Here is an 18,519-nt window from a genome sequence, read left to right on the forward strand (position 1 = left end):
GTCTCATTGGAACAAAGGTTATATGCTCTATGGGTTAGTGTTTTTATGACAGCATTGTTGAGAGGAGGGGGGGAAGTGATGGGAAAGTTTGTGAATGGGTTTCCTATATACTGAAAAGGACAGGTTACCATAGGTAGGTGGATGAGTAAGGTGTTTAAAAATGGCAGGCTACTATTGGTTTCCTTTTCCATTGTAAATTGGATTCTAGACTGATGGCTATTGAGGGGACAGAACAGTATCTAGTGTGTTCTGGGCCGTGAGACCAAATAGAAAAGACATCATCTACATATCTCAACCAGATAGAAGGTTTACGAGGGACTGAGTCAAGAGCTTGTTTTTCAAAATCTTAGTAATCAAAGTAAAACAACTTGAAGCATTTAATTTATTGCCTATTAAATTTTATTGTTTAAAAGATATGGAGACATGCCTAAACATCATTATAAAAGCGAAAATATTATTGTTATTACGTGACACCTCCAGGGAGTCCAAAGACTCATTGAGGGAGGGCACCCACTCAATCCACCAACTACAATGAACCGCAACTACCATCATCATCTACACCAATGCCATCTACTGCCCACCACCACTAATATTTTCACTTACAATCACAAATATCTATGTCCATGGTGGGATTCGTACCCACAGCCTTTTGGCTGGAGAGCGAATGTGCTAACATTTGCTCTCCAGATATGAGATATGTGATATGAGATACATAATATGAAAAGTGAAGAGGCAGAAATGTGTGAAAGGATAAAATAAATTTAGTTAGAAATATTGAATGAAATGTGAATAAAAAAGAAAAGAGTAGGAATAAAAAACATATATTTGTAATTATTTAAATTAAGGGGATATTAAATCCCACATTGTTTTAAAACAGAATAGGAAACTCAAAGATTGGAATCAGAGAGTTTCATGCCGAATATAGTATAAAATATAATTTTATAAAACTATAAAAATATCGGCGATTACTAGTGTGAGCTAATGCAAGTAGCCCTAGTATGGTACAATCTTGCATTAGCTCATGCTAGTAATCGCCGATACTTTTATAGTTTTAAATAATGTTTATATCGCCGAAATGAAGCTTATTGGCTCTTTATATTTATTCATATTTGTTTCATTCCACATTTCTAACTATATTTTTTTATCCATTTATACATTTTTATGGCTCTTAACTTTTCACATTATATCGTTAGCTCTGCACAAAAGAAAATTCCTACAGAATTCGTTCCTCTTTTCAAGGATCTTTGGATATGTCCATATCAATGTATGTTTCAAAAAATTAAATCTGATAAGTAAAATTTTTAACATTTGTATCATGCTTTTTTAGGTTGGTTGAACTGAGATACTGTATATATATATATATATATATATATATATATAAAAGCTTTGCTAAGTAAATTTTATTCTGAAAAAAAAAAAAAAGGAGTTATGTGAACCTTTATGACACATCAATTTTAATTATTGGAATCATTGCCTTTTTCAGTTCAGCTTTATTATAATACTGCCAGTATAAAATCTGATTTTGCTATTTCATTTCCCCCCCCTTCTTTCCGTGCAAAATATTCATCATCTTTCATATCTATAGATCATTAAGTTTTCTTTTCATTGTTAAACTTTAAATACTGTTAAACTGTGAAAAGAATTAATGAAAGAAGTGTTTTATGACACTTTAATTCTAATTAATTTCTGTTCCTCATATTGATAGTCATATACTTGATCAGATAAAAGAAAACTGTATTCTGTTGTGATATTATTTCTAGTAAAGTATTACAATTTTTAAATCATTAGTATTTTGCTCATATATTATTACTAAAAAGTTATAATAAGACAGAATATTTGCATATAGGTATGACAAAATGTTTGTCCTTTCGAGTGATGCTGCTTTTACCTGATTCGCTAGAAAGGATGATTAGATTTCATATTGCTACTGCTACATGGCTGAGTAACATAGCAGCAAATGTGGATTCTTCCAATTTTAAGAAGATTACTTTTCCATTACCATCCTCTGTTTCCACATGTCTTGCATTTATCCCAGAATTTATCATTGACAATGTAGTTGACTGCATTCTTTTCATAAAAAGATTTAATCCAAGCCTCATACAGGTAAGAAATTATTTGAAGAAATAACAGTCTCACTATTATTCAGATTGATGTAAAATCAAGTCTTTTTGTTTTCCAGTGTTAATTTTGCATTTATAAGAATGAAATAGTTATAATAAATAAAAATAAATATTTCTTTTTTTTTTTTGGTTATGTGTCTTACATGTACTTTTCATTATATATTTCCTCGTTTTAAACTTAATTATTCAGTTATTATATCATTAGTATTTCTGTATGTCCTTGAATAATGTTTATGCAGGGAACATATTCAGATGAACATTCTTCTTCTTCTTTGAGTGCCATCTCCTATCGGAGGTCGGCGACCACCTTGGCAAATTTTGAGCGATCCTCAGCCACTCTAAACAGTCCCTCAGAGCTCATGCCAGTCGACTGTCTGATGTCTGCCAGCCAAGATTTTCGTCATCATCCTTGTCCTCTTCTTCCATTTATCTTCCCCTTTATAAACAATTGAAGTATTTTATATTTTTCATTACAAAGTAGGTGACCAAGATATGCAGTTTTCCTTCTTTTTATGGTATCTAAAAGCTCACATGATTTCCCCATTTGTTCCAGTACTTCCTGATTGGATGTTTTTGCTGTCCATGGGATTTTTAACATTCGTCTGTATACCACATCTCAAAGGCTTCAAGTAAAAGGACTGTATAGACCATAAATGCTATGTATGGTCTAGGCAGCAGTATAGACCATACATAGCATTTAACCATGCATACTTTAAGTTTAAGTTGCAGTTACACAGTGTTGATTTCATCAGGAGCAAATTTTTCTTGCCATTTCAATTCTAACTTTTATTTCCATTTCTGGATTGCATTCTTCATTTAAGCATCCGAGATATTTAAACTTTGTCACTCTTTCTATTCGTTTCCCATTTAAAGAAAGTGATGAATTAAGAATTGGTTTCTTGCTTATGACCATGAATTTAGTTTTGGTGATATTTATTTTTAATCCCATTTTTTCACTCTCTTCATTCACTAATTCCAGAAGATTTTGAAGATCCTGAATATTGTCAGCCAGGAGAGCTGTGTCATCAGCATATCGGATGTTACTGATGATTTCACCATTTACATTAATCCCCTCCTCCCTTCCTTTTATGATTTTTTGAAATATGGCTTCTGAGTATATGTTAAAAAGAAGAGGTGACAGCACATATCCTTGCCTTATTCCTCATTTGATGTTAATGGGGTCTGTAATAATGTCATCAACTTGAACAGATGCCTTTTGGTTCCAATATAAGTTTTGAATGATCCTGATGTCTTTACCATCTAATCCAGTTCTCTTTAATAGTGCAATCATTTTAGTATGTTGGGCTTTATCAGATGCTTTCTCAAAGTCAATGAAACAAACGAATACTTCCTTGTTTTGATCAATACATTTTTGGAATAAGATTTGAGAGCAGAAAAGAGCCTCTCTTGTTCCCAAACCGTTTCTAAAGCTGAACTGGGTATCATTGATGGTGTCTTCACATTTTCTGTATGTTATTTTTTGAATTATTTTCAGGAACATTTTGAGAACATGACTCATTAGGCTATTCATTCCATAGTCATTACAAGTTTTCGCATTTGCTTTTTAGGTAGCATGATGAAGGTCGACTGTAACCAGTCTTGTCGGAATATGCCTGTACCGTAGACCTTATTAAATAGCTTTACTAATATATTAATGTTGTCACCTTCTAATAATTTTACTATTTCTGCTGGTATTCTATCAGGGCTTAAGGCTTTACCATTTTTAGCTGAGTTTAGTGCACATTCTACCTCTGATCTTAGAATGCATGGACTGTTCATAAGTATTTTCTGGGTTCTGTCTGTTATCAGAAAAGAGTTCTTCTACATATTTTACCCATTCTTGTATTTTTTCATCTTTTTCAGATATTATTTCTCCCTTTTTGTTTCGAAGGACACATAGTTGTTTTTTTCTTAAATATACCTGAGGTCTCTTTCAGATTTTTGTGTAGATTAAAACTGTCATGCTTTTCTTGTAGAATTTCAATTTCTCTACATTTTTCATTCATCCAGATTTCTTTTGCTTCTTTGATCTTGCCTTTAATAATTTTGAATCTCTTTCTATTTTGTTGGACTGTAATTTTTATATGATCTGCATTGATCCATGAGAGAAAGAATTTCGTCAGTTATCCAATCTTAACAGAGATAAAGTGGTAGTGATTCCACTGTATAAGGCCCTGATTCAATCCACATGTGGACTATTGTACCCAAATTTGGTCACCAGGGTTTAGAGGAGATGAAGATACTTTGGAGATGGTGCAGAGGTGGTTGACAAAAATGATTTCAGAACTCTGGATTGTTAGCTATAAGGCTAACAATCCACAGTTGCTGATAGAAAGCAAAGGGGTGATCTGATTGATATGTCTAAGATTTTGAAAGGTATTTACTTGAATGGATACGAGAGAGATTTTTCAAATTGTGGAAAATAAGGAACAGACAAGAACATCCCAAATAATGATAGAAGATTATTAGGTAAGTGCCAGAACTTGTATCTAGTCAGGCACATGACTTTCCTTGTTCTCTAAGTTATTTCAGTTTCTTTTTTTGCTGAAGTGTCTGGATAATCCTAGCTTGAACTAGCAGTATATTTGTGTGTAAATATTTACCTTAGTTACTAATGCATTGATTTCATTACTTGTTCCATGTAGTTTTTCTAAATTAAAACTCAACATGAGTATTTTCAGATACAGATCTGGAGGGTGGGGGGAGACTGGAATATGGCTCAGGTGGCAACATAATGGGATGGCTAAACATGAAACAAGAATCAAAAGGTCATCAAAAATGAAACAGTACATAAATTAGGATCAAATCACACATTCATGCACCAAACAGAAAGCTTGCAAAGTAAAATTTTCAAGACTTTTTTATATTTTTGCTGAATTTGTACTTTTGCATTATAAAATATATTATTTCTTACACATTTTTCTTTGCCCAAAGTATAAATTTTGTCCTTTTAAAAAATACAGTTAAAATTTCAAAGCTTTATGATAGAGGTACAAAAATGTGTGCTTCCTCCATTCCAATCTATTTTTTTTTTTTGTAGATGATCCCAGGGATTTTTAATAACTGCAGAGCTTGACTTGGAAATGAAATATGAATATCATAATTTTTTGTGAGGAAAGGGTAAAAAATATATATACTTGTGAAAGAAATATCTGGTCAAAATGTTTGGGACCATAAAACCAAAAAACATTTTTCAGTCACTAGAGAAAGCAGCTAACATAAAAAAGGAAAGCCAATCTTGTTAGAGACCTAAACGCCAAAGTAGAAAGTGAATCGAGACATACAGAAATGTTTGGTAATTATTTATAGAAAAGAGTAAAGCTGATAATAATAGTTAACTACCTGCTGTATTTCTGTTCATGACATGAACTAGTTACTACTGACATCACAAAGATATGCATAATTTCATATGGAGAAAACAGGAAATAAGAAAAGTCTTATTGATTATGTAAGTGATAGGTGATATCTTCACAATTTGAGCAGGATAAAAATCAAATCCTAGAAATTTTAAAAATTATAGAGTGCACTCCAGATGCATCAGCATTAACTGAGATTAAAAATGCCATCATTTCTAGAAAGAAAGACCGTTCTGCTCTCTCCCTCACTTTTTGACAATATTCCTCTTGCCAACCAGGACCAGTTTTCTCTCCTTGGGAGAGAAAACTGGTCCTCAAGAGTTTTCTCTCATTTTTCTCACATCCAGTCTATCCTAGCATGAACACATCAAAGTCTATAGCTTCTTCAGCCTCCCAAAAACTTGGTATTCTTTTCTGCTCCAAACAGTATTTCTCTCCTTCTGAACTCCTGACACTTTGTAAAGCTCAAATCTGTCCAGCTGTAGATCTGAAACTTCCCTCAGAATGCTTGGTGTATACAGAAGCAAGCAATTTGCTTAACTGATCTCTCCCTTCAGTCATTTTCCTGTAGACCTTCTGTTGCCACATGATGTCTTTTCTATAGGCATTTTTATGGGCACTGCTCTTCTGAACTGTCCACTACAATCCCTCCACTTTTTGGTACTCATATACATTGATCCCTGTAAGCTGTGCAGGTGCATGGCAGTGCAATGATTGAGATTGCCATACAGCTTAAATTTTCTTTTAAAAACACTGCTAGGTTTTAAGTCACTATTTACGTGGCTGCTTTTGCTTTCCTTTCCTGATGCTCTACTTATCCTAATTGGCTTATCAATTGCTGTTGGACTGGTCCAATTAGGTCACGTGATCTTGTCTGGCTGGTGGGCCTTGTTAGGAATGAAATAGGTGACCTTCCTTTTTTCAATTGGATGGGAAAGTGATGATTGGCTGGAGTGATTGCTTTATTAGAGCCATCTAGCAGCAGAAACCTGAAATTATGTGAGATAGATTTAAAGCCTCTTACGAAGGCAGTGTCATTAAGTGTCATTTTGTAATGATGTCATTATTATAAAAAAACTTTTAAAGTGCCATGAAGTCGCCAGGTCATGTAAAAAATGTTCTGCTCAGAGCCACAGCAGTTTTTTTTATTATTATTATTATTTTTTATGTTGAGCCCATACACAGGAGGTTGGTTGGTCAACCTATAGTACATTAGTACTGTGTATGGGTGGTGAGTTGAGAAAGGAGGAATTTGTTTACATTTGATTTGAATGACTTTAAATTGTATTCCTTGGGAAACACAGCAGGCAGGAAACTGTTCCACAGTGCAGCAGTTGCAGGGATGAAGGAAGAGGAAAAGCAACTTGTTCTGTTTGTTTCTAAGTGAGCTGTGAAGGGATGTTGTGCAGCAGCTGTATGTGTTCCAGTGAGTTTAGTACTGAGCGGAGGAATTATTGATGATATTTCCGATGAGCATTTCCCATGGAAATATTTGTAGAATATACATACCACAGAGACCATACGTCTGTGTGGAAGAGGGGGGAAAGGGAGTTGGTGAGGGATGGATCATTGATAAGTCTAATTGCTCTCCTCTGTATTGAGTCGAGCATTTTGAGAAGGATTTTTGGGGCCCCCACCCCATATGTGAGAGAAGTATTCAATAGTTGGGCGGATTTGTGACTTGTATAATGTTAATAACTGTTCGGGGGTGAAGTAACATCTTGAGCGAAAGAGAAATCCTAGTTTTTTTGAGGCTGAGGATGCAATGTTTGAGTTATGTTTATGCCAGGAGAGGTTTGATGTGAGAGTGATTTCAAGGAGTGAGATCTCAAACTGTCTGGAGATTTGGGTATCATTAAAAAAGATATTGGAAAAAAATGGTTCTTTTTTATGGGAAATATTGCAGAACTGGGTTTTATTGGCATTGAAATTTATGAGGTTATCTGAACCCCATTGGAGGATGGCTTGGAGATCGGAGTTGAGGGTCGCAGTGGTTGATGTTCTGTAGGTTGAGGTGAGTTGTGTAGGGTAAGGCTTATCAAATGCAAGAGAAGAGTGTAGTGTGTTGTCATCTGCAAAACTGTGTATTGGGTTGGAGGTCAATTGCAGTAGGTCATTGATATATAGCAGGAAGAGGGTGGTGAAAGGACAGAACCTTGTAGGACCCCAGCATTAATTGAGTGGTGAGAGGATAGGGAGCCATCCACCATCACACAAAGTGTGCATCCAGACAGAAAACTGGCAATCCACCTACAGAAGCCCCAGACCAAATGATGGTAGTTTGCCTAGTAGGACTTTGTGCCAGACCCGGTCAAAGGCTTTGGAGATATCTAGTGCAACCACTTGAGATTTGCCAAACCTCTCCATAGCCTTCGTCCAGAGATGGGTGATGTATGCGAGTAGATCTCCTGTTGATCGGCAGTGGCGGAATCCATACTGGCGGTCATTTATTTGGTGAGTGTCTTCAAGTTAGTGTAGGAGTTGGGAATTGATGATTTCTTTCATTACCTTTGATAGGGCAGTAATTGGATGGCAGTGACTTGTCACCCTTCTTGGGGATGGGTTGAATATAGGCCAATTTCCAGTTTGTGGGATAGATTCCAGTGGAGTAGGAGAGTATATATGGGTGACATGGTATGGGGGTCAGTTGTGGAGCACAAATTTTCAGAACAGTTCTGCACAGCTGTAAAAAAATTACAGGGAATCTTGCTCATATATGAACTTGAGGCAGCGGCCATTCAACACCCATTTACAGTTTAACTCCCAACTCATCAAACCAACTTTTCATCCTCTGTCTTCATTTCCTACATCCCTGTTCTTTGGAACAGTCTTTCCCAGTGACTACAGCCTTCAAGTTTTTAAAAAACACATCAGGAAATCCATCTCTTCCATCTAACCGCTTACCCACACACACACACACACAGCACTGTTGTGTCATATATCTTGGGACCTTGTGTTTGGGACTGATATATATATATATATGTTAAAGATACCAAGCAATTTTAAACTTGGTTTTACTCCATTTTTCCGAAGTGAGCAAACAGACAAACTGTCAAGTTTGCGCCTGCAATTGATGCAAGACTAGCTGATCCCACAGGTAGTGCAAGACCAAGGCAACTCGTGGTAAAGGTGGAGCAAGCTCTGATCACTAATCTTAATATTTACCCTTAATGCCAAAACACATCTCCAAGAAGGGGATGTATGATATAATAAATTTAGTTTAATCCTTTATCCAAGTGTGAGCAAACAAAGTTTGCGCCTGAAAGTATCTTCAGGACTGGGTTAAGGTGGTACACACCAGGGCAACTCATTGCAAAGGTGGAGCAAGCTACCAACACTCCTATCTCAGTATCTCCTATAATGCAAAACACATCTCCTTGCGGATATGTCTAATGTTATGCATTAAGGGAAGGGCCACTACCCAGACTAGTTTCGACCTTTATTGAGGTCTCTACTGAGATAGGAGTGTTGGTAGCTTGCTCCACCTTTGCAATGAGTTGCCCTGGTGTGTACCACCTTAACCCAGTCCTGAAGATACTTTCAGGCGCAAACTTTGTTTGCTCACACTTGGATAAAGGGATGTATGATGTTTTGTATTAAAGGCAAGGGGCCACTACCCAGACCGATTTCGACCTTTATTGAGGTCTCATCAGTGGGAGCCAGGCTAGAAATACCAAGATTTAGTAATGCAGAGCTTGTAAGTCTTTTACCAAAACGAGTTACCATAAGGTGTTTTAACCTTATTAAATAAAAATCTCAGGAGGAGATCTAGATGTAGAAAGTATTTTTAACTTGGGTATAATGTTAAAGATACCAAGCAATTTTAAACTTGGTTTTACTCCATTTTTCCCAAGTGAGCAAACAGACAAACTGTCAAGTTTGCCTGGCTCCTTTCTAGCCTGGCTCCCACTGATGAGACCTCAATAAAGGTCGAAATCGGTCTGGGTAGTGGCCCCTTGCCTTTAATACAAAACATCATACATCCCCTTCTTGGAGATGTGTTTTGGCATTAAGGGTAAATATTAAGATTAGTGATCAGAGCTTGCTCCACCTTTACCACGAGTTGCCTTGGTCTTGCACTACCTGTGGGATCAGCTAGTCTTGCATCAATTGCAGGCGCAAACTTGACAGTTTGTCTCTTTGCTTACTTGGGAAAATTGGAGTAAAACCAAGTTTAAAATTGCTTGGTATCTTTAACATTATTATACCCAAGTTAAAAATACTTTCTACATATATATATATATATATATATATGTGTGGCGATCAGCTTTTACTCGGTTGTTATACATTTGAAAAAATGACTTTGGAGTCATTAAATCTATTTTTTCCAAATATATATATATATATATATATATAATGTTAGATGACTGATTTGCTCAGTTGAAATGCATGTTTTTTAGGATTAAATGACTGGGAAACCGAGATGGGAAATAAAAATCAGATTTTAATGGCATGACTAATTTCATCTTTAACAGACTTCTTCAGGTGCAAAAAAATAAATAATAGAAATAACCAACAAAAATCGTAACTCTAAACAGCACAAAAACTTAGTGTGTACATTTCAACGTTAATGCGTTAACATTTGTGTATTTAAAAACATTCTCTCTCTGACTTCATTCTTGGGCATACCCGTGCACTCAAAATCTTGTGTATACCAATATTGGATAGCAGTGCTGTTTAGAGTTAATTCAGTTTTTGTTTGTTATTTCTGTTATTTATTTTTTTGCATCTGAAGAAGTCTGTTAAAGATGAAACTAGTCGTGCCATTAAAATCTGCTTTTTATTTCCCATCTCGGTTTCCCAGTCATTTAATCCTAAAAAACACACACACACACATATATATATATATATAATTAGGTAGTTGTTGTGTTTAGTTCATGTTGTGCTTTGGAGAGAGTAATGTCTGTGCAGACTGTCAGTAATGCAATTGATATATTTAATTTTTTATGGCCAAATTGTGAATGCCATATTATGTATATGAACAGTGTGGGTGGTAATATTGCTCCTTGAGGGACTGTGTGATGTATCTCTATTTCCCAGCTCTGATATCATTATGTACCCATTTTATTATCTATCTGTGAGATAATTCCTAAAGCAAGTATGCAACGTACCTCTTATTCTGACTGAGTAGTTGGGTCAGCAATATTTCATGGGCAAGTGTTTCAAAGCTTTGGTTAGATCAAGAAGTATGAGGATAGCAAATTTATTTTTATCGAGAGTTTTATTTAGTGTATTTGTAATGTCTTCTAATAATATGGTTGTGCTTTTCTTTTCTTTTTTCCCCTTCTGGAAACTATACTGCTTTTGTGAGATGATATTATATTTCTGCAAGTAGTTAATGTGTTCCTGTGTGTATTACTTTTCAAGAATTTTAGAAATGACAGGCAAATTAGCTATAGAGGTCTGTAGTTCAGGATGTCATTTCTTTTTTTCTGTTTGTGAATAGGTGTAACTATCGTGGTTTTTAGTTGTTTGGAAATAGTACCAGTATGTCGAATATCACATTCACATGTTGTGAATGTGATATTCGAGTTTCAGAAGTACATGATTTAGTTATTCAAAATGTGTTAAGAAGTCCTGTGAGTCTGATTTTGTCAATTCCTAAATCAGCCTTGTGTTTTAATCAGCTCCAATTAGGATAGGGGAGGAAATTACATAGTTTGCTGTTGACTTTGGGTTAATAGTTTTCTGTTGGGCCTGGTTGAAAAAAGTATTTTTCGAGTTGTGTGATGTTTGTGAAGGCAGAGTTGACTGATTCTTCGAGTTCCCTCTAGTTCATCTTTTGTCTGAGGTTTTTGGTGATAAAATTTTCTGGAGAGGGTTTTCTATAGCTATAGAAAATTAGCTATAGAGGTCTGTAGTTCAGAATGTCATTTCTTTTTTTCTGTTTGTGAATAGGTGTAACTATCATGGTTTTTAGTTGTTTGGAAATAGTACCCGTATGTCGAATATCACATTCCCAAGTTTCAGAAGTACATGATTTAGTTATTCAAAATGTGTTAAGAAGTCCTGTGAGTCTGATTATGTCAATTCCTAAATCAGCCTTGTGTTTTAATCAGCTCCAATTAGGATAGGGGAGGAAATTACATAGTTTGCTGTTGACTTTGGATTAATAGTTTTCTGTTGGGCCTGGTTGAAAAAAGTATTTTTCGAGTTGTGTGATGTTGTTTGTGAAGGCAGAGTTGACTGATTCTTCGAGTTCCCTCTGGTTCATCTTTTGTCTGAAGTTTTTGGTGATAAAATTTTCTGGAGAGGGTTTTTATTTTCTGGTTAATAGTTCATTAATTGTAGACTATGTTCACTTCATATTGGCACTATATTCTGCAAATTTCTGAAAGTAGTAGTGGTGTCTTTTTTGCTCTTAATTTTTGTTGTTAGGTTGATACGTTTGTATAGAAGACCTTGATGCCAGATTTTATCAAAAGCCTTTGCAATGTCCAGGAATACAGCGCCAGTATGTTGCTTCCAGTTATATCCTGTAGTAATATATTCAACAATCTATGGATTTGTTGAACTGTATTAGAGTTTCATCAAAAATTGAATTGTTTCATTTGGAATGATGTTTAATTTATCTATTGTTCCTTGCAATCTAGGTAGCATGATGTTTTTCTGCAATTTTCTCTAACTTGGATAGTAAACTGATGGGTCAGTAGTTCATGGGAAACTGTGGGTCTTTTCCAGGCTTATGTATCGGAATGTCAGCAATTTAAAATGTTGGAGGAAAATACTACAATCTTAATATTGCATTTATGATGTTGACAAGGTGTATTATAACTTTGTGTGGGAGCAGTTTGATTATTTTGTTTGTGTCACTGTCTGGACCTGGTGCTTTTTTGTTGTTGAGATGTTTTGACAATGTTGGTTATTTCTGCTGAAGAAGAGAACTAATCAGTTGTAAATTGTTTTGGGGTTGTCTTAAGGTGCATCTGACATATTGATGAACTTTGTAAATGAGGTTGATATTTATATTTTCATATGCTGGACTGCACTGCTTTTCCAGATTGCTGACAAGAACTTCGGCTTTTTCTGCATCTGTATATACAATACCATGTTCAGCCTGCATAGAGGGAGTGATTTTTGTTTGTTACGGAGAGTGTTCAAAAATTTCCATATTGAGTGGTCTTCAGGACTAGGAGATGTGAGCTTATTTTTCCCATTCTTCATTTCTGTAGTTTCTGAGAGCATCTCATCTGTACGGACTATCCATAGCAAAAAGCATGATAAAATGAGCAATCCGATGCCATGTATATTTCCCATATACAAGCATTGGAAAGGTGTATCGCCTTATTATTGATATACTCTGGATTAGAGATAGTTGCATAAAGTTTTTTTTCCACCTTATGCTTTGTACTTGGTCATAATTTAAATTAAACTTGCCAAGAAATTATATTCTTGTTTCATCCTTTATTCAAGTGTAAGCAAACAGAGTTTGCACATGAAGTATCTTCATGATTAATGCTGCTTGTATATAGAGGTTAATGACTTTACATTGATTGCCTTGTTATCCCATAATGCAAAGCACACGTTATTTTGGACATGTGCATATACTGGTTGAAAAGAAGTCAATGGGCACCACAGTGTGAGAAACAAACAGCCATGGCACTCACCTTAATGATATGTAGGCCTTCCTTTTGCTTCAATAACTGTAGCAATTCAATGGGGGCATAATTTCCACAGGTGTATAATTGGTGATCAGTGGGAATTTTGGACCATTCTTCTAGGCATGTAATGAGGTGCTGGACTGTTGTGGAGAAGATGTCCCTTTGACACACCCGATGCTACAGTTTGGCCCACAGATGTTCAATAGGACTCTGTGGAAGCCAGTCAAGTGTGGTGACATTCATGTCTACAATCCACAGCAGCAGCAGCTTTATGACACAGTGCATTGTCTTGTTGAAAGAGAAAATGGTCATTTCCATAGAAATGCCACTAAGTAGGAAGCAAAATATAGTCCAGAATGTTCAGATACCTCAGTTTAGTGTGTGTGGTACTACAAACTGAGGTCCAAGGCAAAATCAGGAAAAAAATAGGACCATACTATCACACTGCCACCTCCAAAAATCATAATTGAGGTTACACACTCTGGTAAGAGACATTCACTGGGAATCTGTCACACTCACATCCTATCACCTGACCGTCTGCTCGACAGAGGGTGCAGTGTGATTCGTTGCTCCATAACACAGCTTTCCAAGCTTCCATATCCCACTGTACATGGTCTTTGTATCACTGAAGGCAACACTGCATGTTGGTTTGGGTAATGTAGGGTTTGCATGTTGTGAGCCTCAGTTCTCAATGTTTTTGTGCAGATTCATGTTCTAGTCAATGCCCGAAACTCTGCATTCAGCGTGTCAGCCAATGAATGGTAGTTTTTACATATTATCCTTCGTAGCAACCTGTGGTCACATTCAGTGAATGTGGTAGGTTGTTCACCACAGGTAGCACTTGCAGTTGACTCCCTGTGCTCCCATTTCAGTATAGTATTACTGATTTGACATGGGAGGGGGCTAGTTTGTGAACAATTTGCTGAACAGATAGGCCTGCAACATGGCATCCTATCACAATGACTCTTTCAAACTCTATCAGTTCCCTTCTGATAGTATTTCTCACAGACACAGTTGCACTGACTTTGGAGCATCGTATTCCTCCAATGTACACTGGCTACAAACATGTGAATCTTTACATGGCACGGTGCATCTTGCCCATGGGGATGTCTGTTGACTTCCAAGAAAAACTTGTCAAGAAATTATATTTTTGTTTAATCCCTATCCAAGCATAAACAAAGTTATAATTTCTTGGCAAGTTTAATTTACATCAGATTAAAAATTAATTTAAAGATTCATAATTTTGTATTTTGATGAAAGTGAATTATTTGGAAGAAGTTTTATTGCAGCAATTTTTATTTTGCAGATCTACAGAATTTTTAGTTTCGGTGATATTTTAAAATTAATCGTATCTAATTTCCAGATTGTTCTGTTTCTGATTTTTTTTATTGCCATTTTAATATTTAAGGTGTGTATATTTTGATTTATTATTTGCATTTTCAGGCAAACTCATTTTTTTTTTTTGAAAACTGACCACCTGCTTTTGGTGTTCCAAGTATTCTTTTTCTCTGTACTCTACCCCGCAGGCCTTAGGTTGAATCTATAAGTCTAATTTTTTGTGTGTTCTCTACAAGAAGTGGAATTTGTGTGTCAGTAATCACTTTTTTTAATGTTGGACTCATGAACGAGAGGTTGGTTCATCAGTTGGTCAACCTATAGTACACTGTATGGGAAGAGAATTGGAAACCATGGAACTTGTTCACATTGGATTTGAAAACCTGTGCATTGTAATTCCTTGGGAAAGACATAGGAGGGAAGTATGTTCTACAATATAGCAGCAATAGGAATGAAGGAAGAGAAACTTGTTCTATGAGTGTGGAGTGATTGTGAAGGGTAAAAATATATGGAGAACCAAATAAAAATCTTAAATTTTTATGAGAGATGTTGTTGATAATTAGCTACACTGGTGTCCAAAATTTAAGGATGAACACTATTTCTTAAGATTACATTTCGAAATTCAGATGAATCAGCTTGTGGCAATTTGAATAATTGACGATTTTGAGTAGAAAACAGGTACACATTCAAATTTTTGAATTGCACACAAAGGGACTACGTGGTATCACTCAACTAGATAAAAGGCAAAAAGCCGTGTTAAGTAAATTGTGTTTGAAGGAAGCTCTTTTCATTAAGGAATAAAGTTGCAAACTTCGATGTCTTGTAATGTCTTAAAGACATCATCTAGATGTCTTCACATGGGAAAAAATTATTGGAAATCTTGAAGAAGGCCACCCATGGATTGTGTTCCAGACATTTTGCTAAGAGATTGTCCTTTCTCTATCACGGAGCATGAAGACAGATTTTTGGTTATAGCAGCAAAACATAATTGATGTACCACAGCAGGTCAGCTGTGATGCAGCAGGAGAGCTGCATCACAGTTCGGCGTGGATATATCGATAGCGAAATGTCTCTCCATAGTTTTCTATAAGCACTGTACATTAATTTCCTTAACTATGTCCTTAGGAACATAGTTAAGGAAATTTGTAACTTTTGCCAAAAACGTATTGCAGTTTAATTTATATGAAATTTATAACACTTTTTTGTGCAGTATAATTTATTAGTATTCTGGCAATAAATTTATGTTCCACGTTTGGCTTTAGTCATGAAAATTTTTTCACTATACAGGTAGAAATGTAGTTTGTCCTTAGCTTTTGGACACCAGTGTATAAAGCAAAATTCATCTTATTCTGTTATTTTCATCCCTTCAGCATTGGAAACCTTTTGAATATAAAGAAAAACTATATATATATATTTTTTTGTTGTTGTTGTTGTTTTTATCTTTCAGGGTATTCAGTATATTTGCCTATCAAGACAGTATTTTTAGGATCATGAGTAGTGTGCCACATGACAGCAGCAAACTATTATTATTATTATTATTACCTCCATGGTGTCAAAGACTCATTATGAGAGGTCCACTGATACACACACAGTTTATAATACCGTGCCTTAAATGTGTTCGCTGTCTCTGCACTCACCACATTCTTGGGCAATGCATTCCAAACGCTCGCCACTCTGCATGCAAAAAGCCTGCTTCTCACCTCTTGCTCACACTCTCCTTATACAGCTTCCAGGGATGATCTCTTGCTCTCTTCCTATCTTCACCCATTCTATGCAAAACTTCCCCATCATTAATCTAGTAATAACCACTTAACAGCTTATATGTCTCAATCATATCCCCTGTACACCTTTTATCCACCAATTTCTGCAAGTTATATTTTGCCACTCTGTCTTCATAGTCAACAGAGACAAGAAACCACCTTAGTCAATTGTCTCTGAACCTTTTCCAATACATCTTCATCTTTTTGAAAACCAGGGTGACCAAATCCGCACACAGTAATCCATATGTGGCCTGTTGAAAGTGTTGAAAGTATGTTTGCGCCTGAAAGTATCTTCAGGACTGGGGTAAGGTGGTACAACACCAGGGCAACTCGTTGCAAAGGTGGAGCAAGATACCAACACTCCTATCTCAGTATCTCCTATAATGCAAAACGCATCTCCTTGCGGATATGTCTAATGTTATGCATTAAGGGAAGGGCCACTACCCAGACTAGTTTCGGCCTTTATTGAGGTCTCTTCAGTGGGAGCCAGGCCCAAGTAGAGATACCAGGCAGAAGATTAGCAGGTCACAAGGGAACCATAACATCCTTACTTCTACAAGTCAGTGTTCTCCACATCATTCCCATTATCCGCTGTGCTGTCCTCACAATTTTAGCAATATGTCCCCAAAATTTTAAGTCCTTGTCCTCAGTCACTCCCAGATTTTTCATCTCCTCTACCTCTTCCAGATATTTCCACCGAATGTGTACTCTACATCCCATCTCTGCTTTTAAAACCTCACATTGACATCCTCACTTATTTACTCATTCAGCCAGTGTATTCAAGTCCTCTTGAAAGCCATACGCTCTATTCTTGATAGCTCTCTCTCTCTCTCCAACTTTGCATCATCTGCAAACAACTGCATATCACCATTCAGACCTCTCCCAATATCATTTACATACAAATTAAATAGCAATGGACCCAAAACATACCCTTGGGGGTATGTTTTGGGTCCATTGTAATTTGTCTTTTCTGGGATATCGCCCCTCTATAGACAACTCACTGATACCTATCAGACAGCCTATCTCCAATTTGGTAAACTACACCCTCTGTCCAAAAAGAAACCGAACTTTTGGTATAAAATAAAACACAGGCCAATTATAATTATTCAAATCATTTATTTCAATCAATATACTCTCCCTCAGCTTCGATACAGCGTTTGGCACGATCAATTAATCCGTTAAATGAGTTTTTTTATATCAGTTTTTGGGATACTGTTGAGAGTCGTGGTTACTGCCACTTGAACGTTTTCCATGGTGTTGTATTGCTTTCCTTTCATCGGTAAAAGAAGTCGGAGGAAGAGAAAGAAGTCACAGGGTGCTAAATCAGGTGAATACGGCGAGTGATCCAACACACAAACTTGGTTTTTACTCAAAAACTGTCTCACAATTTTTGAATGATAAGATGGTGCATTATTGTGCAAAAGTAACCAGCTGCCTGCATCACGATATTCATGCTGTATACGCGACGAATTCTCGCTATCGATCGCTTCAAAACTTCGAGATAAAATTCACCATTGACTGTTTGCCCAGGCAGAATGTATTCTTTGTGGATAATGCCCTTGGAATCATAGAAACAAATCAGCATTGTCTTTACTTTTGACTTCTCCAAGCAATTTTTTTTGGATGCCCCTCTTTTGCCTCCACTTAGCACTCTGGCACTTTGTTTTGGGCTCATGCTAAAAACACCACATTTCGTCATCAGTAATGATTGTTTCATTACTGGTGACGAAATGTGGACTCTTAAGGACTCAAACTTCAAGGAAGTTTGAGTCCTTAAGAGTGGTTTTAATGAGGTCCTTGCAGTTCAATTCGATACATTTTTTGGTCGTCGATCAGCTTGTGGAGAACAAATCGCGAATTCAATTTACAAAGATCCAAACTCTCGGTCAAAATATTGAGCACAGTTGATTTTGGAATCCCCAATTCATCTTCAATCAATCTCACGGATGATTTCAGATTTTCTTTGATTAAATCACACACTTTTTGGTTCCGTCCAAAAACTCAGTCCGGTTTTTGGATGGCCTGAACTTTTTATCGTCCTCAAGCATCTCACGACCACTTTGAAATCACTTAAACCACTCGTAAACTTGAGTACAGGATAAGCATTCATCACCGTATGCTTTTTGAAGCATTTTGGTAAAACTTTTACCAAGTTTAACACAAAATTCAGTCACAGCTCTCTGTTTGAAACTCATTTTCCAACCATTCGTCAAAACACACTGTCACTCTTGGCGCTACAACTCAGCTTCTAATGAAACAAATGTCATAAACAGTTGACACAACACTAATGAAGGTTGCACCTTTCAACAACAAGAAGATACAACAAGTGATGCCACTGGTTTCTTTT

At 36.2% G+C, this 18,519-nt stretch overlaps 1 protein-coding gene across 6 annotated transcripts in view; it reads left to right on the forward strand.

The window, feature by feature from the left end:
• Ube4A (Ubiquitination factor E4A) overlaps positions 1–18,519 on the forward strand; it is a 346,330-nt gene that overhangs the window by 221,667 nt on the left and 106,144 nt on the right. For all 6 annotated transcript variants that reach the window (XM_090399157.1, XM_090399156.1, XM_090399154.1 and 3 more), the window contains one exon: positions 1,847–2,103. In XM_090399157.1, the coding sequence (XP_090255283.1) occupies positions 1,847–2,103 (257 nt within the window). The remainder of the gene's footprint in view (positions 1–1,846; positions 2,104–18,519) is intronic.

The sequence above is a fragment of the Typopeltis vanoorti genome, chromosome 10, assembly GCF_054136105.1.
Source record: "Typopeltis vanoorti isolate ZY-2024b chromosome 10, IOZ_Tvanoo_1.0, whole genome shotgun sequence".
NCBI classification, from domain to species: Eukaryota; Metazoa; Arthropoda; class Arachnida; order Uropygi; family Thelyphonidae; genus Typopeltis; species Typopeltis vanoorti.